The 25,482-nt window shown below is 48.5% G+C and overlaps 2 protein-coding genes across 3 annotated transcripts in view; both read right to left on the bottom strand.

Moving 5' to 3' along the window:
• SPATS2 (spermatogenesis associated serine rich 2) overlaps positions 1–2,673 on the bottom strand; it is a 136,268-nt gene extending 133,595 nt beyond the window's left edge. The window contains exon 1 of one of the 2 annotated variants that reach the window (XM_027106174.1): positions 2,410–2,673. The gene's annotated coding sequence lies outside the window, so the exon portion shown is untranslated. The remainder of the gene's footprint in view (positions 1–2,409) is intronic. The other variant, XM_027106173.1, reaches the window with a different exon arrangement.
• Positions 2,674–16,921: 14,248 nt separating this feature from the next.
• Positions 16,922–19,361, bottom strand: DNAJC22 (DnaJ heat shock protein family (Hsp40) member C22). The gene is given in 4 exon segments (XM_027108196.1): positions 16,922–17,049; positions 17,052–17,112; positions 18,404–18,966; positions 18,969–19,361. Coding segments are annotated over 4 exon segments (1,035 nt in total). The 5' UTR covers positions 19,252–19,361.
• Between the last annotated feature and the right edge of the window lie 6,121 nt (positions 19,362–25,482).

Genomic DNA, 25,482 nt, shown 5'->3' with positions numbered 1-25,482 from the left:
ATCTGAAATATGAGAAAAATGCTTACAACTACCTTATAAGGATTGTTTGAAGATCTAATAAAGTAATATATATAAAACACAGTGAGTTCAGTCCCTAGAATACCTAAATGCTCAACAACAAAACTCCCTCCCCTCCTGCAATTTACTAGTATCTGTAGCTTTTGCTGCTCCTGGAATCAGCCTCCACAGGCTATGCTGATGTTGTGGCCATTAAGCTCTGGCTCCTCCCTCAGGCCCCAGCTGTTTCTCTCTGTTCTAGTTGTTTTACTCCTGGTTTCTAAGAGGATCCCGTCTATATTTAGACATAATGCCAGTACCAACTGTGGACTCAACAGGTGCTTGGAGGGCACTTGAGCACTCAGCAGTTTTCGACTGTTTTCCAGAGTTAATTGGTTTTGGCTCCACAACTGGCTGTCTTGACTTCTACAAGGAAGAGTGCCACGTATGCACAGTACTTCAGCAGTACACCAGACTGAACAGAAAATTAAGTGTGCTCACAGGACAAACCCTTAGCAAGAAGATGTTTTTGCCTATTATCTGGGCCCCCAAAGATTTGTTAAATCACAGGGGCAATAAACCTTCCATAAACTACAGATGTAGCCCATCAACCCAATCTTTGCCTAAATCACTGTATCAAACCCAGGTTTCAACCAATTCATGCTGCTTGTACTTCAACCAAGATCAGGAGGAGAAAACAGGCAGAACAACAGGAAAGATTTAAAGGCATCAAACAGCTGGGTCTGAATTCAGCTTTATTTACTACTAGTTTTGTGACCTTAGTAAGTTATTTAATCTCTTAATTTATAAAATAGGAAATGATAGTGAGGATTAAATTAAATGAGATAATACACACAAAACAATCTTAGCACCTTGCCTAGCCTACCGTAAGAGGTCAATAAAGAGCCTCATTATCACTAATGAGGAAACTGCACTCACTTCTTGCTTTGTTCAGTTTTTATAACATAGAAGAAAAGTGACATTTAGATCATTATTTTTGGACTTTTATAAAAGAGTATAATGCCACTATCCAAGACCTAGCTGAGAAATGTAAACCGAAAACTTCGCAGATATCTTAGATGAGTCAGCAAAACGTTAATGCTCCCCAAAATAAAAAGCTTAATGTGTACTATTTATGAACACATAATGGTAATGACAATTTCAAAATCAGCAATCTTGTACCTAGTACCATTCAAAATTTGGTCTGGAAATCCAAGTATCAAGGAAATGCAAAGGTCATAACCCCAAATATACTTTCCCACAATATTTTCAAATCACCTTAATTCAAACTGGAAGGTACAAGGCAGCCTGATAATTTGAAATCAGCATCAAGAATTTCTTGAGGCAGAATCCAAACTCTCCCCACAAGCATAAAACCAGTAGCAGATGGTACATGCTCATTTCTCAGTGAGAAACTGTAATTCTAACAAAGTACAGATAACTTAGATTTTATCAAGTCTGCTCATCACCTTTTAGTCTAAATGAAAACAAACTCTTGGTTCTCCTCCAAACACTCTAACCTCTGCATTATCAATGACCAAACACCCTAAACTCTGCATTATCAATGACCAAACTCAAAGCAAGATGCCTATTTTTAGTGACCTGTCCTCTCCTGCTTCATTAACCGCAGGTAAATTACATAGAGAGGGAAAATAAATATTACAAGCATGCTTTATCAATGAAATGAACTATAAATGATAACCAATTATTAAAAGAGCGGCTTGTACTCGTTGGCAGAGGGACATGCCAGAGAAAGATCCACCTTCTAAAAGAACCCAGTCATCCTGGATGAATTAGGAGAAAAATGCCACTCCAGTCCACCTAACTTATACTCTCTAACTGGATTTATCCTTCTGCTTTAATTCAAGCCCAAACCACATATATTTTATGTCTCTGCCCCATTTTGCTTTATTTTCCGTTCCGTTTCCCGCTCCCCCATTCCAAGAATGCCCCCCACCTCTTATTTTTAAATCTCACTTTGCCCCCAAATCCTAAATACGTCGGACACCCACGCAGATGACCTTACGCATCCCCGTTGAATTCCCAGTTCATCGTACTTCTCATACCAAATGATCCATTCTTTCATTCCTTTCGATCTCTCGTTGGTTCTTAAAATCCAGTACCCCACACACGCTCACATCAGAGTCCCCCCTCACTCCATTGTTTCCCTGGCCTATGCCTCCGGAAACCCCCCAACTCGGACCCGTGTGCTTCGGCCCGCCCCACTGACCACAGAAACCTTTCACCATCTGGGCACTCCAGGTTCCAAAGGGTTCACGTCCCCCTCCTCTCGGTACCCCAACCCCCACCAACTGCCCCCTCCCCCTGTGCCTTCCCTCAAGCCCGCTCTCTGCACCTCTGTGCCCCGCTTCATCCCCCACCAACTCCTCCACCCAGCACCCTCAGCCTCACCTACCCCAGGCCCCCGCAGTCGCCGTGTCCCCCAGTTCCGGCTCTGCGTCCGGGACGCTCCCGGGTCTGAGAAGAGGAAAGGAGCTCCTCCGCCGCCGCCTCCTCCTCTTCTAGAGCCGCCGCCGTAGCCGCCGCGCTCCTCCCCCAGCTCTCCCGGAGCCGGACGCCGCCCCGCCCCAACCGCCCCTTTCCTCTCTTCCCTCCTCTGCCGGGCGGCGGGCTGGGAATCGCAGCCACGGCTCAGGCCCGGAGGGCCAGCCGATCCACACCGACCTCGCCGGAGCTCGAGCTCTTCGCCCCGCCCTGCAGCCCACTCGGGCGCGTGCGCGCCAGCCAGCCAGCGCACAGGGCGCGTGCTCGCGCCGGCGCGACCCCGGCGCGCCGAGCTCGAGGCCATTGCAGCCAACGGGCGCGCGAGCGAGGCCTGGGCGCGAGGCGGCCCGCGAGCCGGGGATCTGCGCGCGGAGGGGTGCGGGGTCGGAGGCCGCCTCCAATCCGTCGGGTTGCCGCTCCTATCGTGACCGGGTCCCTTGCACCTCGCACCGCCCGCCAGATCGCGCGCCCGAGTTCAGGGAGCGCAGGCGTCGCTGGGGATTGGGAAGAACGACAAAGGGAAGGGGCTGGAAGAGTGGGTCGGGAACCAACTAGATGGAAGTGGGGACGGGTGGGACACGGGCTCGCGCCCGCGTGCAGAATGGCCAGTGCCCAGAAGGAGCTGGGCGGCGTGGGGTGGGGAGACAGCGCGCGCTAGGAGTGGAGGGCCCGAGCTGGAACTGCCGGAAAGAGCCGAAACTCCCCCGGAGGTTGCCGAAGGCAGACGCCTGGAGGGGAACCTTGCTGAGGGGCTTTTCTCACTAGGTCCCGGTCGGGATTCTGTCTCCCAGGCTGCTGTCCATTTCGGCACTACGACTCCGCCCCGACGACTTAACACCATTTTCCACTTTGCCTCCTTCCCGACCCAAGTTTTACTCCAAAAGTCCATTTCAGAGCCACCAGCTGCGGAAAACGCCCGGACGTCCGGACTTCGCGGCCGCTCAGCCTCCTGGGAATCCATAGAGGCAGATGCGGAGTGGTGGCGGGAGGATGCGCCTCCCAGGCCCGGCACAAGATAAATTCGGGAGTAACTTGAGGGTTCTCAGCCTAGTCCGCCAGGCACACGGCCCAAGTCCATTTCTGCGTCGGTTTTCTGGCATACTAAGTTGTCTGCATCCCCCTACGCGGCTGTGGTCACATTGCCCGAATCTTTCTGTTAAATACTCTTCTGTCTTCGCGGTTAGATTCCCAAGCACCCCGGGCGGGGCCAGAACCATCTCTAATATTTGCGCGCCTTTCCAGCCAGTGTTCTCCATGTATGAAGCACTCACCCCACTGCCAACTGGTCAGCGATCTGTTGGGAGTGGCTAGAGGCTGGGCATTTAGACAATCAGCAGTGAAAAGGTTAATCAGAATCTGTCCCCATGTTCTTGTCTTTTGAAGCCAAAGCATAAGGGGCTCTGGACAGGCACCAACAACAAGCCAGAGAGTATATATGAGTGTGTACAGACACCACAGTCACAATGTAGTTTTGGTTTCCACAGGTTTGTTGTTGGAGTTGCAGTACTAGTACATCTCTACGAAGTCATCTGGTCCTTTGGTTTTTAACCTCGCATGGAGTGGAAGGGTCAAAAATCCTCTGGAGCCCACTGGCCCCTGGTTAATAATGCCTAACCTAATACAACCATATATCATTTACAGATCTAAAGAAACAGAAGACTAGGTCATCCAACTAGTTAGGGCGCTACACCATGTGTTGCTTACTATTGAATCTTCTTTCAAAGATTCAAATAGAAGCAAACCATCCAAATACCTGCTCTCTCTTCATTTACTAAATTGACCACCCAGTGAGTGGGAGGCATTGTTCTAGGTGTGGGTCACTTACAAAGAATAAAAGTAGATCATTGGGCTTCCCTGGTGGTACAGTGGTTCAGAATCTGCCTGCCAAGGTAGGGGACACGGGTTCGAGCCCTGGTCCGGGAAGATCCCACATGCCGCGGAGCAACTAAGCCCGTGTGCCACAACTACTGAAGCCCTTGTGCCTAGAGCCCGTGCTCCCCAACAAGAGAAGCCACCACAATGAGAAGCCTGCACACCGCAACGAAGAGTAGCCCCCACAACTAGAGAAAGCCCACGTGCAGCAACGAAGACCCAATACAGCCAAAAATAAATAAATAAAATTAAGAAAAAACACAAAACTAGATCATTATCCTCAAGGAGAGTATCCAGTTGTAATGGAGGATAAAAGCTAGTAAATAATTAACTATAACATGTGATAAGTGCTGAAACAGAAAAGTGCAAAGTAGTATAGGAACATACAGTGTAGGAATGGGATAATATTACCCTGGTTAATAGAAAACTTCATACTAAAGAATGGGGCCTGAACCAATAGGATCCAAGATCTTATTCCATAACTGGTTTCACCTACCAAAAGTCACTTGGGAAACGCCTTCATTAGAGGGCCTGATGCTGCTTGCCAAGCCAATAGTTTCTTCTTTGGGAGGAAAATTAAATCCCCACTTTTGGAAACCTTACAGTCTATTAGGAAAGACATAACGCCTTTCCTAAGAAAGTCCCTGACCTAATGGGAGAGAATTTTTGTATGTGGATATGCCACTCAAACAGAAGGGAGGTGGATAAAGGAACATGCCTAGGTCAGATCTATAAGAGCTGTCAAAACATCACTGGAAATCGAATGAGATGGAATCATATCTCCTCTAAGAGAGAGTTCTGTTGTCGAGAGGAACAGTTTGCTAAGTCCCTGGGCTGACAGTAAGGGTAGACTCTTTTTTTTTTTTTTTTTTGCGGTACACAGGCCTCTCACTGTCGTGGCCTCTCCCGTTGTGGAGCACAGGCTCCGGACGCACAGGCTCAGCGGCCATGGCTCACGGGCCCAGCCGCTCCGCGGCATGTGGGATCTTCCCAGACCAGGGCACGAACCCGTGTCCCCTGCATTGGCAGGCGGACGCTCAACCACTGCGCCACCAGGGAAGCCCAAGGGTAGACTCTTCACAAGGATTTTACTCAAGACATAGTGGCCCTCCAAGAAGGGTGGGTCACACAGAGCATATGTTTTGTTGAATGGAATTTGCAAGAGGGGTACTGCAATCACGGTCCACCTTCGCCCTTTCTCCACGCAGCACTCAACCTCTCTAAAAGGACATTGAGCAAATGTTTCAAAAATGCCTTTTTGACCTGAGCTATAAAGATTATTTTTATCATTGTTCTTTATCCTACATACACATTTTCCATTTTATATGCTATACTTCACAATAAAACAAAGTAAGCATTTAAAATAGTGGCAAATTGGGGGCTTCCCTGGTGGCGCAGTGGTTGGGAGTCCGCCTGCCGATGCAGTGGACGCGGGTTCGTGCCCTGGTCCAGGAGGATCCCTTATGCCGCGGAGCGGCTGGGTCCGTGGGCCATGGCCGCTGGGCCTGCGCGTCCGGAGCCTGCGCGTCCGGAGCCTGTGCTCCGCAACGGGAGAGGCCGCGACAGTGAGAGGCCCGCGTACTGCAAAACAAAAAAAAAATAGTGGCAAATTGTTTTAAAGCTGCCTATAAATTATATTGGAGGAAAAGAAATGCTGTAATAAATTCAACATATAATACTGTGGCCTACTCTGAAGAAAACACAAAAACAACCAAATTTTTGAAATGATTAGAGTAACTGCTATGGATTACAACAGAAGACTATTTAGAAATAACATCCATGTGTCTTAGTTTGGCTTAAGGGCATTGATTTATCCCAGGTTACCTAATGACTGAGGCAAAATGAGAACTAAAGGTAAGTCATGACACAGTCGTCACCTTGGCAGATATATTCTGCAGAAATTAACACGACCTAATTTAAAATATTTTCAAATAGATTCTTGAGATCAGAACTTTTATCATGTTTTTCTTTGAGTTGATATTTTGTATCTTAAGTGATGGATTGTCAGATTCCATGTTTTTATTAGGGGAAAAAAAAGAGGCTGAAGTTAAAGTCTCTGTTGACTAAAGGTGAAGCTGCAAACCACAACAAGCATGAAGACCAGCAGAGAATATCTCATAAGGGTGTACTTTTCCCTTTGCTTGGACTACCTCTGATACCTAAGAATATTGATGTTGGCAGTCCACACTGTGTGTCTTAGAAATTTAGTTTCATGGGATGCTGAATAGATGTTATCTGAAAAAACTATTCCAGGTCCAAGTAAGTTTGGGAGATACTGGGTAAAATAAAAATAAATTGGTTTACTTCCCAGAGCATTTAACATGATAATGTGCATTGTTAATATTGAAGGGAGGGACTTCCCTGGTGGCGCAGTGGTTAAGAATCCGCCTGCCAATTCAGTGGACACAGGTTCGATCCCTGGTCCGGGAAGATCCCACATGCCACAGAGCACCTAAGCCTGTGCGCCACAGCTACTGAGCCCAGAGCCACAACTACTGAGCCCACGTGCCGCAACTACTGAAGCCTGCGGGCCTAGGGCCCGTGCTCTGCAACAAGAGAAGCCACCTCAATGAAAAGCCCACACACCGCAACAAAGAATAGCCCCTGCTCGCTGCAACTAGAGAAAGCCCGCGTGCAGCAACGAAGACCCAATGCAGCAAAAAATAATAATAATTAATTAACTTTAAATTAATTTTAAAAAATATTGAAGGGAATGTAGTATATAGTGTGCAGCTTTCCCCCAAGGAAACTTTTTGTGCAGGATTAATGTTTCTTTGAACAGCCACTTTATAAAGTTCTATTAAAGGGGTTTGATGGGGCTTCCCTGGGGCTTCCCTGGTGGCGCAGTGGTTGAGTCCGCCTGTCGATGCAGAGGACACAGGTTCGTGACCCGGTCTGGGAAGATCCCACATGCCACAGAGCGGCTGGGCCCGTGAGCCATGGCCGCTGAGCCTGTGCGTCCAGAGCCTGTGCTCCACAGCGGGAGAGGCCCCAACAGTGAGAGGCCCGCGTACCGCAAAAAAAAAAAAAAAAAAAAAAAAAAGGGGGTTTGATTAGGTTGTAATTTCCCATTTTATAGATAACAAAACTGAGGTTCAAAGACATGGGTAACATACCCAAATTCAGTTGTGCATCAGATGTTTAGAGCTGCAAAAGGCCTTAAATTGTCAAAGGTTGAATTGTTAAATCATGAAATTAGTGGCAATGTCAGAACCAAAACTCAGATTTGAAACACTCAGTTCAGTGAAAGTGCCTTGCAGGTTCATTAAAAACTTGAAATTGAATTTGTTTCTATGTGTGAGATTTATAACTAATACTGCTTTACTGAAAGTTCATGCATGGAATTTCAGCATGCTCTTTCACTTATACAGTCTGTCACCACTTTTTAAAGTGATAATGCCACCCTCTGTAAAATGTTTTATGGTTTAGAAAGTGCCCTCAACACATCTCATTTGAATGTCTCAACAACCCTGTGATGCAAGCATCATTGTCCTCATTTAACAAATGAGGAAACCGAGGCTCTAAATTGTTAAATAGCAGGGGGTTTTTGTTTGGTTGGTTTTTGGAGGAAAGGTTTATTGCAAGGCCAAGCAAAGAAACGGGTGGCTCATGCTCAAAAAACCTGGACTCCCTTAAGTAGCAATTTACCATATTTAGTAAATGTCCTGTTATTTGCATTGAGAGAAGACAGTCCTGCTGTCAAGGGCCTTTGGTATAGTCAAGGAGACAAGACTTAAAAACGTGAGATAGAGAATGATTATATGGCAACATGTAAGAAAATGCTTGATAGAATGGTACAAACTGGACAAGACTGCTGAAGGAATTCAAGGAGGAAAGATTACTGGGGATGGACTTAATCAGCAAAGGCATCACTTAGGGATAAACCTTAAGCTGGATCATAAAAGAAGTGTAAAGATTTGGATTAGCAGAGGGAAAAAAGGATTATAGAAAAGAAGAGTGACATCAGCAAAGACATAAACATGAGAACAAAAAACACACTGCTGGAAAAGAATTAGAGTTTGAAGGGAGATGGGTCTGAAATGATCAGTCTCTTGGCTGTACAAGAAAAATCACCTGCTAAGAGGCAGAGTTCCCAGTCACTTAATATAAAATGAGCGAGTGCTTTCCAACCCAAATTACACAGAAAAGCAGTAAACTTACACTCTCTGTTGTGGACCCCAGGAATGAAAACGAGAAAGTAGCAACAGAAGCCAAGTCCAAACTGGTGGTTATGGGTAGGAAGGAGAGGTGGGGGAGTAACATGAGCCTCACTGGCCCTCAGATCTGTGATTGGGAAATATCTGAATAGAAGACATCTATATTTCCTCTATACCCTCCCCATTCCTTTCCTGATACTAAATCATTTGAAAGGTGCCTGACCTCCTGATGGTAAGGAAAATGCCCCTTTATTTATTTATTTTTTTTTTTGTGGTACGCGGGCCTCTCACTGCCGTGGCCTCTCCCGTTGTAGAGCACAGGCTCCGGACGCGCAGGCTCAGCGGCCGTGGCTCACGGGCCCAGCCGCTCCGCGGCATGTGGGATCTTCCCGGACCGGGGCACGAACCCGTGTCCCCTGCATCGGCAGGCGGACTCTCAACCACTGCGCCACCAGGGAAGCCCAAAAATGCCCCTTTAAGTGATGCTTGGAAGTCAGGCTCTCATGCTAATTTAGTCACTGCGCAGCAGAGAATGTTCCCCACAACCTTTCTTAGCCCAGAAATGGACTTAAGGTCTGGCCAGAATGGGTTAAAATCATTCCCTTCCAACTTTCCCACACAGGGCACTTCTCTATTCTATTGAAACTTATCACTGAGGTTTAAATCTAGAAAATCCAAGGTCTTGCTGAAAGTTTTAATAGTTTGCAAGTAAGCAGATGGATGAGAGGTGGAGAGAAAGAAGAGAATTGGGAAGAAAAGGAAAAGGAAAATGAAGAAAGCAACAAACTATTGAAATGAAACCTCGGGACTTCCCTGGTGGTCCAGTGGTAAAGAATCCACCTTCCAATGCAGGGGACGCGGGTTCGATCACTGGTCAGGGAACTAAGATCGCACATGCCCCGGGGCAACTAAGCTCTCGTGCCTCAACGAGAGAGCCTGCGTGCCGCAAACTACAGAGCCCACGCGACCTGAATCCTGCGTGCCACAACTAGAGAGAGAAAATCCACATGCCACAACTAGAGAAAAGCCTGAGCACCACAACGAAGAGACCACGTGCCGCAAGGAAAAATCCTGCATGCCTCAAGGAAGATCCCACGTGCTGCAACTAAGACCCGATGCAGCCAAAAAAGTAAGGAAAATAAATAAATAAATATTAACAAAAAAAATTGACCTTGACTAAAGTCATTAAAAAAAAAAAAGGGGAGGACCTCCCTGGTGGTCCAGTGGTTAAGAATCTGCCTACCAATGCAGGGGACGCAGATTCTATCCCTGGTCTGGGAACTAAGATCCCACACACCGTGGGGCAATGAAGCCTGTAATGCTCTAGAGCCTGCGTGCCACAACTAGAGAGAAGCCTGTGCGCAGCAACGAAGATCCCACGTGCTGCACCTAAGACCGACACAGCCAAAGAAGGAAAGAAATGAAACCACATTTAGCTGGAACCCTATATAAATATTCTGCATTTGTTGTTCAAAACCCATCTTAGCAAAACAAACAAACAAAACCAGTTAGTTGAACAAGTTTCAATCCCTTGGAATGACTAAGAGAAAAAGATGGCAAGGAACATGAAGAGAAACCAAAAAAGCAGCTTCTCAGGGTGTGAACTGGCATGAAATTTGTGTTCAAGCAAAGCTCTAACATGAGATTTCACCAGAGTTTCTGGGGAGATCAAATGACATCTAGAAAACATACTTCATTTGGAGTTTGACCTGAATAACACCCAAAGACAACTTCACAGTTTCTCTCACCTTCCCAACAAAAGGAAGGGACTGAACTCTGGTAATGAACCAACTAAGGAGGTACCACTACCAGATTCTAAAAAAAAGTGGACATATTTTACCCTTGTGACAGCCTTCAGGCGCCACCTGCAGTTCTCAGCTAAGACTGCAGTAAACCTAGACCTCCTGCTAGCTTGTTAGGACCACCCACTGCTAAAGAAAAAAGAAAACAAAGAAAGAAAGAAAGAAATTCCATCCAGGGAGTCCTCAAAAGCCTCCTAGGTCCTAGAGTAGGTGCAAACGCAGCTTGAAGACACAGAGCCTAGGAAAAGACCTAAAGGCCTTAGTTGGCTATAAGCTCCATGAGCAAACCACCCCCTCAAAAAACAAGCTAAGAAATTCTTAGACTGCTTGATTTAAAGGATGATATATTGTCCAGACCTTGAGGACTTAATAGCTCCACAGTACCCTGTTCTGTCTGAACACATCTGAGAATTGCATTTAGTTCTGGGCACCGCAATTTAAGAGCAATATTGACAATAGTCATAAAAATGTTCATACCCTTTGACCCAGTAATCCCACGCATGGGAATTTATTCTGAAATAATTCAAGAGACTAGATGAATTAGAAGCATGAAAATATCGATGCAGCATTCTTTATAACAACAAATATATATATGTGGGTGTGTGTGTATATTTGTGTGTATATATAGCTTAAATGTCTCCCAAGAAGGTAATATTATACAGCATTTCAGTATAATTATGTTATTTGAAAAAAATTAAAAATATTTAATAATAATGCGTACTACAACATGGATGAATCCTGAAAATATTATGCTAAGTGAAAGAAGCCAGACAGAAAAGCAGACATTTATGATTCCATTTATATAAAATGTCTAGAATAGACAAATCTATAGAGACAGAAAGTAGATTCATAGTTGCCAAGGGATGGGGGCAAGGAGAGAATGGAGAATGATTGTCCCTATGTATGGGGTTTCTTTCTGGGGTGGTAAAAATATTCTGCAGTTAAGGTTGATGGTTGTACAACCTCATGAATATACTAAAAACCACTTAACTTTTTACTTTCAAAGGGTAAATTTTACGTGATGTGAATTATATCTCAGTAAAATATATATATATATGTATATATATATGAAGTCTTCCTAGTAATATATATAAATGCTTATGATGCTTATGATTCAGGGAGGAGAAAAAACTATAAAATTATATTCCTGATATGATATGTACATTTATGGATGAGGACTAAAAGACATCATGAATAAATGAAAACTGAAAGTTTGATACAGGTGAATTTTTGATAGGGGGGTGGCCATTATATTGTTCTTTGAGCAATTAAATATTTTATTTTCTTCCCAAGACAGTGTCCACAAGAGGGCAGAGAGATGAAAAACCAAACCATTTCTCACAAGCTTCAGTCGAACAGTTAGAAACCCAGAATCCAGTGTGGAAAGCAATCTTAAAGGTCATCTAAGTCCAATTTCCTCACCTTACAAGGAAAAAACTGAGGCCCAGAGTGGTGAAGTGGCTCCTCGAAGTCAGCAGGCTGTTCACGCAAGAGGCAGAAGCAAACCCCCCCCACCCCCGTCACTTCTCCACCCATCCTCTTTCTACCAAATTACAGTGCTTCCTTAAACAAGGCAATGTTTAATCTAGAAAAGGAAAGCTTTAGAAGGATATGAGGTGAAGGGCAGGTTCTTATCAAGAATGGGTTTTTTGTTGGTTTTTGTTCTTTGCAGCAAGACGTGGCAGATCTAGGGAATTCCCTGGCGGTCCAGTGGTTAGGACTCGGCACTTTCACTGCCATGGGCCCTGGTTCGATCCCTTGTCGGGGAACTAAGATTCAGTAAGCGGCGTGACGTAGCCAAAATAATAATAATAAGAGAGAGAGAGAGAGAGACGGCAGATCTAGAAAGAAATTTCAGGGAAGCAAATTTCAGTCTAATAAAAGAACAACAGTTAAGGATGTCCAAAAGGTGGGACAGGTAGAGGATTTCCAATTAAATCAAAAGCCAGAATTGGTCATCTCTGAGGCAGGCTATTCTCAAGATCCTGCTATGGATAGGTACTTCGGGTAGAGGCCTTCTCAGTTCCCTTCCAACTCTTTAAAGGGTCTATACACTTTTTATTCGTGGGAGTGGGAGAGTACAGCATCATTGGATTTCATTACCTCAACCCAGGTAGAGAATAAGGAAGACCTCTCACTTGCTAATATCTTAGTTCGTTTTTTAAAAATAATTATAGTGAATTTCTGCTTTCAGCTGATTTTCACTATGTCAGGTCCTTTAGGAAGCACATTCCCAGAAAAGTCTTAGTGATTATAATATTCTAGGGCTGGTAGCAAAGCAGAATTTCCTTCCAAAAGTTCTAAATTCATATGATTTGTGCCATTTCTTTGTTTTCAAAAAATGGCTGGGCTACACCACTGGCTATTAGATGTCCTCTGGGGGTGGGTAGGTAGCCTAATCCTGGGAAGCACTCAATTTCAGTACCTGCTCACAGGCCAGGACAAGAGGGAAGATGAAATCCAAAGATGGTTTAATCAAACAGTCTTTCCTACTAAGAGGTAAACATTCTTTAACCTCTTTCTCACTTCTTACGTAGTAACCCAGCCCACACCCACAAACTCTCTCCTATGGAAAGCTTCATACCAATCCACACTGAAGTGACCAATGCGGGTAAGAGTTGGGCAGCAGACCTATGCTGCAGCGTTTCATAAACTATAAATACCCCTGCTTTTCGGCATAGAAGGACTGTGACTCCAGATGTCAGGGAACAGCCTCCCTAATTGAAATGAATCTGTCAAAGGATGACAAGAATTCTGCAAGGAGAATCTGCAGGTAAAAAGGGCCATCTTACAAGGAGTTCCCCATCTCCTTCCCATTAAATTCATCTTACCCTCAGAGTTGCTGCATTCTGAGGCCTTCTGCTATAATCACTGGCCCAGAGGAGCTCCGCCCCATTTTAAAATGATAGTCCGAGAATGACCAAACCCAAACCACTTCCCTGGTTCCCCATAAACAGCTAAGAAAGACTGGAAATTTCTTTTTTTTTTTTTTTTGCTGCACCGTGAGGCATTTTGGATCTTAGCTCCCCGACCAGGATCGAACCATGCCCCCTGCAGTGGAAGCGCAGAGTCTTAACCACTGGACCACCATGGAAGTCCTGGAATTTTCTTAATTATAAAACAAGAGAGTCTAGAGAAGGGGAGGGGAACACTTGTAACCCTACCATCACAATACAATCCATCATTCCTATTTATTTCTTTCTAACCATTATTTGCAAGCATTCATACACAGATTTACAGGAAGCCAAGAGGACCTTTTTTTAATACAAAATAAACTAATACACTCTAGGAAAATTCATCCTTACAGGTAGAACCTTCATTCTATACCAGTAACTCACTAGACACTCAAGTACTATTTCCTTACATAGGCTGAAAAGAGTTTGAAAGGGAACTAGTTATATTTGCTTACTCTACATGTGCTAGCTTCTATATTACAGCAACTCTTTAAAAGTACGTACTATTATCTCAATTTTAGAGGAAACTAAGGCTCTAAGAGGCTAAAGAAACCCAAGATCACAGAGCTAAAAAATCATGGAACCAGATTCAAATCCTAATCCTAATCCTCCTGACTCTAAAACCCAAGCTTAAAGTCAAAAGACCATCCATAAACTGGGGGAAAATATCTCCAACACATACGATGAAGGGCTAAGGTTCCTAACAAGCAAGGATACCAAGAAAATAGATTTCACAGAGACAAACAGGAACACAATTAAAAAAAAAAAAGGTAGATGAAATTATCAGGCAATTCACTGAAGAGGAAATGCAAGGGCCCAATAAACATTTGGAAAGATGCTGAACTTTACTTGGAGTCAGGGAAAGGCAAACTGAAGTCATCAGATACTATTTCTCACCCATCAATGGGGTGAGATGGACTGTAAACAATGCCAATTTTTTGTTGGCAAAAAATTAAAAGAAAGATAACAGTCCATACCGGTTACAAAGAAAGGGCCACCTGTACTGCTGGTGGAAGTGTAGATTGTTTACAGTCTTTTCCAAAAGTAACCTGATACAGTATCAATCAGAATTTAAAGCATACATTCTGTTTGACCCTGCATTATCACTTATTGGAATCTAGCCTTAGAAAAACAAAAAGCACCAATACACATATTTAAAGATATTTATTGTAGCGTTGCTCATGTTGGAAAAATAGAAACTGCTCATCAATAGTTCCTGTTTGAATAAATTAAAATATATTTTTATAACAAAAACTCATAAGAAAATTTGAGAACAGTAAAATAATTTTCCAAATCAAGTAAAACCTCAATCACTCTTTTGTTTCTTTTTCCTTATAGACTGTTTTTAATATATTTACATTTTGCAGATGTAGTACTACATAACATGTTAATAAATTACTAATTAATAGCCTATGAAAATGCCACATGATAATTTGACAAATTATGTTCTTCAAAGGAAATGTATATCAATTTCTGACTTTAAAAAGGTGTGACATTGTAAATTAACTATACTTCAATTTAAAAATACTGACAGGGTTTCCCTGGTGGCGCAGTGGTTGAGAGTCCGCCTGCCGATGCAGGGGACGCGGGTTCGTGCCCCGGTCCGGGAAGATCCCACATGCCGCGGAGCGGCTAGGCCCGTGAGCCATGGCCGCTGAGACTGCGTGTCCGGAGCCTGTGCTCCGCAACGGGAGAGGCCACAACAGTGAGAGGCCCGCGTACCGCAAAAAAAAAAAAAAAAAAAAAAAAAATACTGACAAAAAAACAAAAATAACTTGATATGATGAAACATTTGAGTAAATTAATAGTAAAAAAAAAAGTGTGAAAGTTAATTTTTTTTTTTTTTTTTTTTTTTTTTGGCTGCACCGGGATTGCGGCATGCAGGATCTAGCTCCCGGACCAGGGATCAAACCAGGGCCCCCTCCATCGGGAGCGTGGAGTCTTAATCACTGGACCTCCAGGGAAGTCCCTAATTTGGTCTTAAAATCATGGTATATAAATTCATTGGCAAATTTTTTTTATATATGGATGCAAAAAAAAACACATCTACAAATTTCATTCCTCTCAATTGATCTGACCATTTTTTTTTAATCAGTAGGGAAAACTAGCCAAAATAATTTTACTTTTTAAGAATACATATACCGGGGCTTCCCTGGTGGTGCAGTGGTTCAGAATCTGCCTGCCAAGGTAGGGGACACGGGTTCGAGCCCTGGTCCGGGAAGATCCCACATGCCGCGGAGCAACTAAGCCCGTGCGCCACAGCTACTGAGCCTGAGCTCTAGAACCTGTGAGCCACAACTACTGAGCCGCGTGCCACAACTACTGAAGCCCGCGCGCCTAGAGTGCGTGCTCCCGAACAAGAGAAGCCACCGCAATGAGAAGCCTGCGCACCACAACGAAGAGTAGCCCCCGCTCGCCACAACTAGAGAAAGCCCACGTGCAGCAACGAAGACCCAACGCAGCCAATAAATAAACAAATAAAATAAATTTTAAAAAGAATACATATACCACTCAGAGTTAACTTCCAGAAAAAAGAAAAGGACTGAGTGTTGTACACACAAATAAAGAAAAGCAAGAAAGCTGGAGTAAGTGTACATAATTTTAACATCGCGTTCCTGGTCTCCAGTCTTCCTCTGCAAACTGAGGCATCCTGGGCTGTTCCTTCCACACTTGGGAATTAAATAAGGCCCCCTTGAGATTCTCAAGTTGTTGGTTCCCTAGGGTTTCCCCAAAGTCCCCATAAAGCCATATGAGATATAAAATCATGAATTTTCCCATGAGTCCCCATAAAACAGTGTCATCTGTTCCTTCTGCAATTTTCTAATGCATTCTATTTACACCTCTTAGGACACAGTTCAGAACACTGAATGGGGCAGACTTTGATATCTGTGTACCTGTGTTATTATCGCCCAATGGACTGTAAACAATGAGGGAGCAAGGTGTGTAGCTCAGAATCAAATCCCAAGTTTCAGGAAGACCTGACAATTCAGCCAGTCGAACCACCTGTGTAAAGTTTGAGGGCTCTCCACAATACACCAAGCAGAAGAGTCTGTGATAGGGGGATTACACTCTACCCCCCTACCCTATAGCAGCTTGTTCCTTCTTGGGAAAAGTATAGCTCCTAGAAAGTTCTCCTATAAATGGAATTAAAATATTTTTCTGAAATTTTGAAACTTAACCCCAGTCTTACCCCTTGGTAGCCCACAGAATAGATCAAATCCCTCTTGTCACAGGACACCTTGTGAAATATTAGAACCCTTATATTTTTCTTCAATCACCTAATTCAGTGCTTTGCACATTAAAAAAAAAATTGTTAAGTAAACTTCCTCCATCATCCATCAATGTGCCAGGGGTGAAATAATGTGGTATAGACTCTAAAAGATATTTTATTGGTTTTATAATATGTCTATCATTGCATTATCTCATTTTAAGAAAAAATAATCAGGAATACGATAGCCAAGAATTCAGAAATTCAAAACATAAATACATTCTTCTACCACAAAAGCTTTCTCACCCCTTTAAGGTTTTCTCATCTCCACTGCAAGTGACAGCTTCTTAAACACTGTTGGGATGCCTCATGTGGGCAAAGCTGGGCTGGGACAAGCTGCTCAGCTGTGCCAGGAAGAGTCCATCCTCAAAGGGAAGTTTCTTCTCACCTGCAGGATCCCGTTGGCTTCCTGGGCTGACTCAGGACTTCATACACAGCCTGGATCTCCAGAAAGTGCCTCTGGGCTTCCTCCACCTGGTGCCAATTGTGGTCTTCACGAGCTCCAGGTAGCTGCAATGTATTTCTTCATTTGTTGCCCCCTCTGAGAGACCCAAAACCTTAGGGAGACACAAGCTAACAAATTAGAACCTCATAAGTTGTCAGGGCTCCTGAGCCTCTCCTTGTTCCCTTCCTAAATCAGGCCGGAATTGGCTTCCACTTGCTGGTGGGAAAGGCACAGAACCTCAGATTAGAATTCCAGCCTTTTGAAACATGGACAACCTCTGGATCTCATGGCAAGAACCAGGATTCGCTTTTAATCACAGATGCTCATTTTCCAACCTGGAACTTGGCATCCCTGACAAGATCTCCTCCTTGCAAGAGAAATAAGCATATATGTCCACCAAAGACATGTACAAGAATGTTTATAACAGCTTTATTCAGAATAGTCCCAAACTGGAAACCACCCAAATGTTCACTGACAAAAGTGGATAGATAAACTGTGGTATATTCATACAATGGGATACTATACAACAATGAAAACAAACAGTTTATAATCCCATGCAACAGTATGAATAAATCTCACAAACATAATGTTGAATGAAAGAACTCAGACACAAAAGAGTACACACTGAGTGATTCCATTTATATGAAGCCCAAGAATAGGCAAAACTAATCTATGGTAATAGAAGTCAGAATAGAGGTTTTTTCCCAGGAAAGGAGGAAAGATTGGGAAGGGGTATGAGCGAACTTTCTTAGTGCTAGAAATATTCCATACCTTCATTGGAGTGGTGGTTACATAGGTATCTATATAAAATTATCGTACTCTATATATGTTATACCTCAATAAAAAGTAAATAATATACATGTATCTTTCCCCACTCCCTGTTAGAGCCTCTGAACCTTCACCCATTGCACACAGAAGCCCAAAGAAGCCAGGACACCCTTCCAGGGGCTGACCCAGCAGACATGAAAACAGTACTTCCACATTACAGTACCTGCTCCAATAAGGCTTAGCCTAGAGCTTCCCTGGTGGTACAGTGGTTAAGAATCCATCTGCCAATACAGGGGACACAGGTTCGAGCACTGGTCTGGGAAGATCCCACATGCCGCGGAGCAACTAAGCCCGGGCGCCACAACTACTGAGCCTGCACTCTAGAGCCCATGAGCCACAACTACTGAGCCTACAAGCCTAGAGCCCATGCTCCGCAGCAAGAGAAGCCACTGCAATGAGGAGCCCGCGCACCGCAACGAAGCGTAGCCCCCGCTCACCGCAACTAAAGAAAGCCCGCGCACAGCAACGAAGACCCAAGGCAGCCAAAAGTAAATAAATAAATTTATATTTTCAAAAAAGGCTTAGCCTCACTTCCGGAGCCATTCCAGACAGGAATGAGAGGGAAGAAAACTTACCTGGTAAGCCAACTGACGCTTCTAATCCTGAAAACTGTGAACAAACTCATAGAGCTTTTACCACTCTTGGAAGTAGCCGCTGCTGAAGCCATGATCTCCCACCAGCAGCTTCTAGACCCAGTAAGGCAGAAGGAGGACAGACTCCATCAGGTGCCCACAGAGGGGGAAGAAGCTGAACCAACTGAAGAAGGAGCCAAGGGTCTCTGCCACATAGCTAAGGGCGGCAGCCGTGTTGCAGAGGGCACTGTATGCTAGCGGGCATGTGAAAGCAAGGTAAGCCAGGCCCAGGCAGTAGAGCCGCACACTGAGCATCTCTGAGCCAACTGAAGCTTTGTAGAGGCGATGCTTCTGGGCTGTGATGCCAGCAGCCAAGCTGGTGGGCAGGATGGCTATGGGGTGGCCATAGAAAATAGGGGAAGTACGAAACGCTGCTCCTAGAGTGTTCTTAAAGTCTGAGGTCTGGTTACCAACAGCAGCCATCAGCAAAACCCCTAAGCCAGCTGCCAGTGGGAGGCCCACAATATAGAAGCTGCCCATGAAGGAGAGGCTAATGAGAGCCACAGGCCAAAATAAATGCCCACTATCATCTGGGCAGCAAAGTGAATGGGACTCAAAGGGTGTGTCCCCCCTCCTGAACTCTGCCTCTGCCGCTGGGGTCTGTTGGCCTGAGCAACAAAGCTCGGGAGCTTCCAGAATTCCCAGAGCCAGCCTAGGCCATCCCTCCCCGCCCCGCCCCCCAGGGGCATCCAGAGCTGTGCGTGGCTGTCCCACCCAAGGTACAGGTGATGGAGCCCAGCAAGGCCCCCTACAGCCCAGAGGGCATAGGTCCTCACGAGCCCCTTGGCCATCCTCTAGGAGAAGGGTCTCAGAACAAGTCCAGTGGTACCTGCCATTGCTCAGAATGCCAAAATCTGGGATCATCTGTGAGAATCATGGCAGTCACGGGTCCAGAGTTATCCTTAGACCCTAAGGCATGGAAAAAAGCAGTCATAAGATTATATCCAGGTCCCCACACAGTAACCATCTCTCCTTCCAATATTAGTCAAGTCCAGATCTTCCTGAGTGTCCCTGAAATTGTGGTTCTCCCATACCCTTAGGTCTAGCACCTCATCTCTGTGTTTTACAACCACAGTGACTCCAAATTTAGGGGAGAAGAATGTTTGAAATGCTTTCAGTTGAGTAACTGAGAACTCAGCACACGGACAATAAAAAGCAGAAGCTTAAATTTCAGACCTTCCCTCAGACCACTGACCTCCTGGTCAGTGGGGTGCGGGGGGCGAGGTGGAATGAATCGGAGTGAGTACAATGTTCCCGAAAGTTCCTACACATTTTAAAAGTCCCCTGCCACACAGCCCGCTCCACCCGGCCCCAGCTCCGACTGTGGCTGCCCTCAGACACTTGGCGGAGATTTTAGCCCCTCTCCAGCCTCCCATCTCTCCAGACCAGGACATCATCCCACAAGTCAACCTTGAAAGAAGTCCTGAGTTCCCTCCAGCTCTGAAAACCTACATTTTGACCTAGACCCTGGCACCCCGCAATTCAACCACCTCCTTCCAGGGCAAACTTGTAAAAGTCTCTCCACAGCGGCCCGATGAATCCCCAGGATATCAAACCAGACGTAAAGTGCCCCTGCTAGTCTCTCCCCTCTACACAGAGCGGGCCTCCTGACCACCAGCCAGCACCCGCTAGTCCCAGAGTGAGCAGCAGTACCTGGGCACCTCGGCTCCCAGACCCCATCAGATCAGTCATCTCCTCTGACCACAGAGTCAAAATGGCCCCTCTCTTTCCGCTCCCACTTCCATCCAAATGGACTTTGTCTTTCTGTGTTTGCTGTGTCACGGAAGTCGGGCCGTCCTGGCCAGGCCCCTCCCCAAGGCCCTCCCTGGCCCCTAAGGGATCACCTTTCAGGTTGGGGCTCCTCTCGCCCGCCCGCTTGGGTAAACTCGGTTTAAGGTGTTCCCGGCGTATTCCGCCTTCCCAGGCTCAACCCGACTGGCGCAGGCCCCACTCCAGGCCGAGAGCGCCTACACAGCGACACCACGACCGCCAGGTGGCGCTGCCGCTCGCGGACGGGAGGTGCCGGGCGGGTCCCCAGACTCACCTTGTCCAGATGCCCGGGCAAAGCAGCCCAGGGCGGTCCCCTATAAAAGCAAAAACAAGCCCTTGATCTCCCCTTTCCACCCCCGCAAATGGGAGGGTGGCTCCTCCCTCGCCGCAGGCTGCAGTCCTCTCTCCCTGTTCCACTGCCGTTCAAGGCTGTCTTGGATGGCTCCACTTCCAATTCCCCTAAGGCAGACACACCAGTGGACAGGCTGCAGAGAGGGGCTCTCCCCCTGAGTTCGCCTCACTGCCCCGCCTCCAGGCCTGCCAGTCAGGGGCACTACGTCTAGATCTGAGCCTGAGACCTGAGGAGCCTCCCGTTCCCCCAGGAACCCCAAATCAGCTGTATGTCGCTAACTTTGGCGAGAGGGAGAACCAGGAGCAAAAAGGGATGGGAGTGAGGGCCTCCCCGCGAGGAGAATAGTCTGCGTCCTCACGCCTCGATGCTGGAATAGAACTGGGATTCAAGATGCCTTCATTTTAATGTCGTGGGCTCCAACCCTGCTACGTGACCTCGGTCAAGTCTGGCCGCTTCTTTGGGCCTGTTTCCTCCTCTGTAAAGGAAAAGCGTGGATCTCCAAGGTCCCCCAGCTTTGACTTGGGGTTGCGGTGGGCCTCACCCATGTTGCCTCCCCGCAGTCGGCCGAATGCTTCTGTCCCCTCCTACGTTCCCAGCCCCTTCAGTCCTTATCCCCGCCCGGCGAGGGAACGCGGCTCCCCATGTTGCCCCCTAGGGCTCACTGAGGGGCCAGGGCTGGGAGGGGCCTCAAAGCGACACTGGAGCCGCCAGCTGGGGGGCGGGGGCGGACGGGGGCGCTGAATAATGAATGAGACTTAATTGGGCAGGCACTGCGCAGCAGCGCGCTAAGCTCGGCAAATAGCTCCAGCGTCGGCAGCCGCCGCTGGACAAACAAACTGACTCCGGGCGCGGGGAGAGGGGTGGGAGAGGCAGCGGCGGGAGGCGGAGAGAAAACGCAGGCCGCCTGGGCCCCCGGGCCGCCGCGCGCCCCTGGCTGTGAGGCAGGAGGAACCCCCGTGTGCCCGGCTGAGCTGACCTCCCAGAAAGTGAGGACCGGGGAGGAGGCTCAGGGCTTGACATCAGGAAGCCGGAACTGGGGCGGGAGAGAAGCGGATTGTGCGGTGGGAGCCAGGGCCCCAAGGGCTACTGAGCACGAGGAGAGGATGGAGAAACAAGTGAAGGGCGGAGGAGAGAGGGAGAAGTGAGAGAGGAAAAAGCGCACCGGGGGAGGGGCTGCGGCGGGGCGGGGGCGGGAGAAAAGCCGTTACCGAGAGGAAAGGGAAGAGCGATGGAGGAACAAGCGAAGGGAGGCGAGGGGAGCCGAGAGAAAAAGAACTGGAGAAGAGTCAAGGAGAGGGATGGGAGATGACCGGAATGAGAACGAGGGGGCGGCAGGGCGAGCTGGCGGCGCCCCTACCTCCGCCTCGCCCCGCTGCGCTCCCGCCCTAGCGCTCCTCCAGCCGCCCGCACTCACTTTGTCACAATTACGGGGCCGTCACTCGGCCCGGATTGTTTTCCCCAAATTGTTGTTCTATAAACCGGCGAAGGATCTGACAAGCTGAAGCGGGAAGGAAGGGTCTGAGCTGCGGTGGGGACGTGGTGGTGTATTTACCCAGGGCGGACCCGGGGCGGGCAGGTGAATCCAGAGACCCACGCGGGAATTCTGGTTGCTGCCCCAGCCTCGTCGCTGACATCGCTTTTAACCTTCCTGGCCCTTCTCAGCCTCGGCTGCCTCGGTTTCCCCAAGAGAGAACTGAGAGGCTTGGAGGGCAGGAGCGGCGGAGGCGGCTGTAGGTGGGGCCCGAACTTGCCTTCTCACCCCATTCTCTTTTGTTCTCTGCTACCCCGGTCACATGGAGAGGGGGTCTATCCAGCTTGGCCTCCCCAGAGCGCCCTCGGGTGCCTGCTCATCCCCGCTGGATGGCCAGACTCTCAGCTCCGACAGGTCTGGGCCGCCCCCCGCCCCGCCCGCGCCTGCAGCCCCGGCTCCGCGCCGCTCGGTGCCCACGCCACCTTGCTGTCCCTCAATTCCGCAAACATCTGTTGCGCGCCCACTGTGAGCCAGATCCGCGCCAGCCTTCCCCCCACCTCTCCCCCGCCACCCTCCCCTTCCCGGTCGGCCTGGCCTGTCAGCTTCGTGACAGCCGCCGCTGAAGCCCAGGCCCCGCGGGAGCGGCCGGAGAGGAGCCGCCGCATGGCTGGCTCCGACACCGGCCTCCCCGGCGGCTCCAGGAGCAACGGAGGGTGGTGGCCGCTGAAGCGAGACCAGAGCCGCCCCGCAGAGTTAGAGCTGCGCTGGAGAGTGGGGAGCCCAAGGGCGGGCTTGTCTCTCGGTCTCTAAGGTCTATCGGTCTCCTCATTCCATTGCCCTGGGGTTGGGCCGGGCCGGGCCGGGCCGGGACCTCGCCTAGCTCCGAAAGCCTGGGAAGCTATTGGCTCCCGCGCCCCCTCCCCCAGTTCGGGTGATTTACACTCCGGCTCCGCTCAGCGGCCGCTTCCCAATCAGGAATATCGACCCCGGGCGGGGCCCCCGGGCCGCATCGATCCCTCTAAGGCTCGGGATTTAAAAATGTCAAATTTGCCTTTTCCAGGCGGGTGGAGGGGGCGGGGGCTTGGAGGAGGGCGGCTTGGGAATGGGGGGGGGGGGCGGGCGGATAGCAGGACATCGACCAGGTGCCTGTGCCCTGAATGAGAAGCTACCAGGCCCAGGCCGTGGCCGGACCCTGACATTACCTAGCCATCCTTAGGTTGCAGTCCCCTCTGGATGGGGGCAGGAAGGAAGCCCTACGGGGCCTTCCCCATCCCCATGGGCCTCGCTGTTGTGCTGGGGTATTCCCAGAGGGAGAAGCCCCAGAGGAACAGAGAGAGATCTCTAAAGTAGGGAGACACATTTGGAAGAGACTCCTAAACGCAGAGACATACAGACACAAGGAGGGGCGCAGACACAAAGATATAGAGGCTCCAAGAGATACCCTATGTTTAAAGAAGAGCAAGGCAAAGGGAAGGTGGCTCAAAGACACACTGAACAAAACAGGGGACCAGAGACCCAGAATCGCCTCAACTCCCTGCCCTATAGACCCAGGAGATTCAGGACTGGGAAGGTCCCCCTTTGGTGTGTTTGAGAGTGGGGAAGGAGAGTGGAGACAAAACCAGGTGGAGAAAGAGAGTTATTAGGGGAAGGAATTCGAATATAATTAGCATTATCCTCCCAAGGTGTCCACTAGGAACTGGACCTGAAATCCAAAAGGTAAGCGTCCTAGAAGCAATAGCCCAGGCCCCAAAGAGATGTGCTCTTTGAGAGGTCTAATGGTCTGCCCTTTCCTGTCCTGAGGTCTACCTCTTCCTCTCTGTCCACCACCAGCCTGGGGAAGCCAGATGGGTTGTGGCTCACATCTTATATTGGAGACTGTATATGTGATGGCGACTGTGTATATGTGGGTATGTATGTGGACTGTAGAAAACTCTGGTGGTAAACACTTCCTTCCCCGGGACTTAGCAACTGGGTCTCCAGACTTTGGAAAAAACCATCCACTACTTTCAGGAAGCTTGGGAAAGGGATGATGTTGGGGTGGAGGTGGTGGAAGGGAGCAGTTGTCCAAACCAGCACCCTCACAGTTAACATCTATCCCCCCTGCCCCACCCCCGGCAGCACACCTCAGCTGTCACCGTGCACATTACTGTTTCCTACAGAACTGGAGACAGAGCTGACAGCAAATGTGTGTGGGGGGCACAGTCACGCGGGGAGAGGTGGTAGCTCATCCTCAGACACACGCAGCACACACCTCCACTGACAAAATCAGGCCGACACGTCCCTAACACTGACACACACAATCACTGACCCCCACACGCGACCCACACCCATCAATCCCTGTCACAACACGCCACCTCTGCGTGCGCAATTATGCACGGTTCCTCCTAGGTCAGGTACAAGCGCCTAGTCTTAAAGCCTGTCTACACCCTGTCTTGACATCTTAGATCTTCAATCGCCTAACCTAAGCAGAGGGCTTAGGTCCCCGTCCTCGCTCCCCAAATTCTTCAACCATGGCCAGCTCCAACAGGTAAAAGGCTGAGCTTAAGGAAGTCAAGTAAGTACCAGGGTCGAGGTGAAGAACCGGGAGCTGACGGGGCAGTGGGGCTGCTATACGCCTCCCTTATTCTCCTTCCTGCCACTGCCTCTTTCCCGGCACGTCCACTCGCGGCCCGGCCGGCCCGGCCGGCCCGCCGCCCGCCTGTCAGTCGAGTAATGAATGCGCGCTCGGGGCCCTGGCCCCCCCCCCCCCAAGTCGTTCATCACTGCCAGCACCGCCCACCTCTCTGCCGCCCTCAGGGAGGGCTAAGCGGCCCAGGCGGCGAAAACCCGTCTCCCCCCACCTCGACTAATAATTGTCAGATTGAGATGTTGATTTGTCAGCTGGGAGCTAGCGCCAAAGAACCCGCAGTAAAAACCGGACTCCTTGAACTTCCTCTGGCTCCATTCGGGCTCGCCCAGCCTTGCAGCTTTTCTGGATTTGATGTGCATGGGTTGGATTTCACTTAAGAGATCCGGGTATAGAAGCGCAGTATCATTTTATTCCAATAGGAGGCGCACCAGGCTACAGACCCTAAGGGGGCTCGTCCTGGGCTCGGTTCCACTTCTTCAGATCCGAGGCCCTAAGGCTTCGTCCCGCAGCCTCCTAGCAGGGGGCGCGTTGGCCACCATCTTCCTCTCTCCCGCAGCTGAAGTCCCCGCTTCTGTACAGGAAGCCCCCAGGCAGCAGTCCCACAGTCCGCCTTCAGGGATCTGGGGGGGGCCATGTCCTGCCCTCTCTCTCCTCCAGGTACCTCCGGCCTCCCGCAGTCCTCCATTCTCCAGCAGGAGGCGCCCCTGTTGCAGGTCCGCCTTCGCCATGCCCTAGGCACCTAGGCTGCAGTCCCGCCCTCGCCCTCCCCCAGCCCGGGCCCCGGAGCTCCCCGGGAGGCC

Source organism: Aethalodelphis obliquidens, unplaced genomic scaffold (genome assembly GCF_003676395.1).
Source record: "Aethalodelphis obliquidens isolate GAN/ISIS:26980383/991018 unplaced genomic scaffold, ASM367639v1 scaffold8, whole genome shotgun sequence".
Taxonomy (NCBI): domain Eukaryota; kingdom Metazoa; phylum Chordata; class Mammalia; order Artiodactyla; family Delphinidae; genus Aethalodelphis; species Aethalodelphis obliquidens.
Note: the sequence above shows the minus strand (reverse complement) of the source record. Positions and strands in the feature narration are given on the sequence as shown.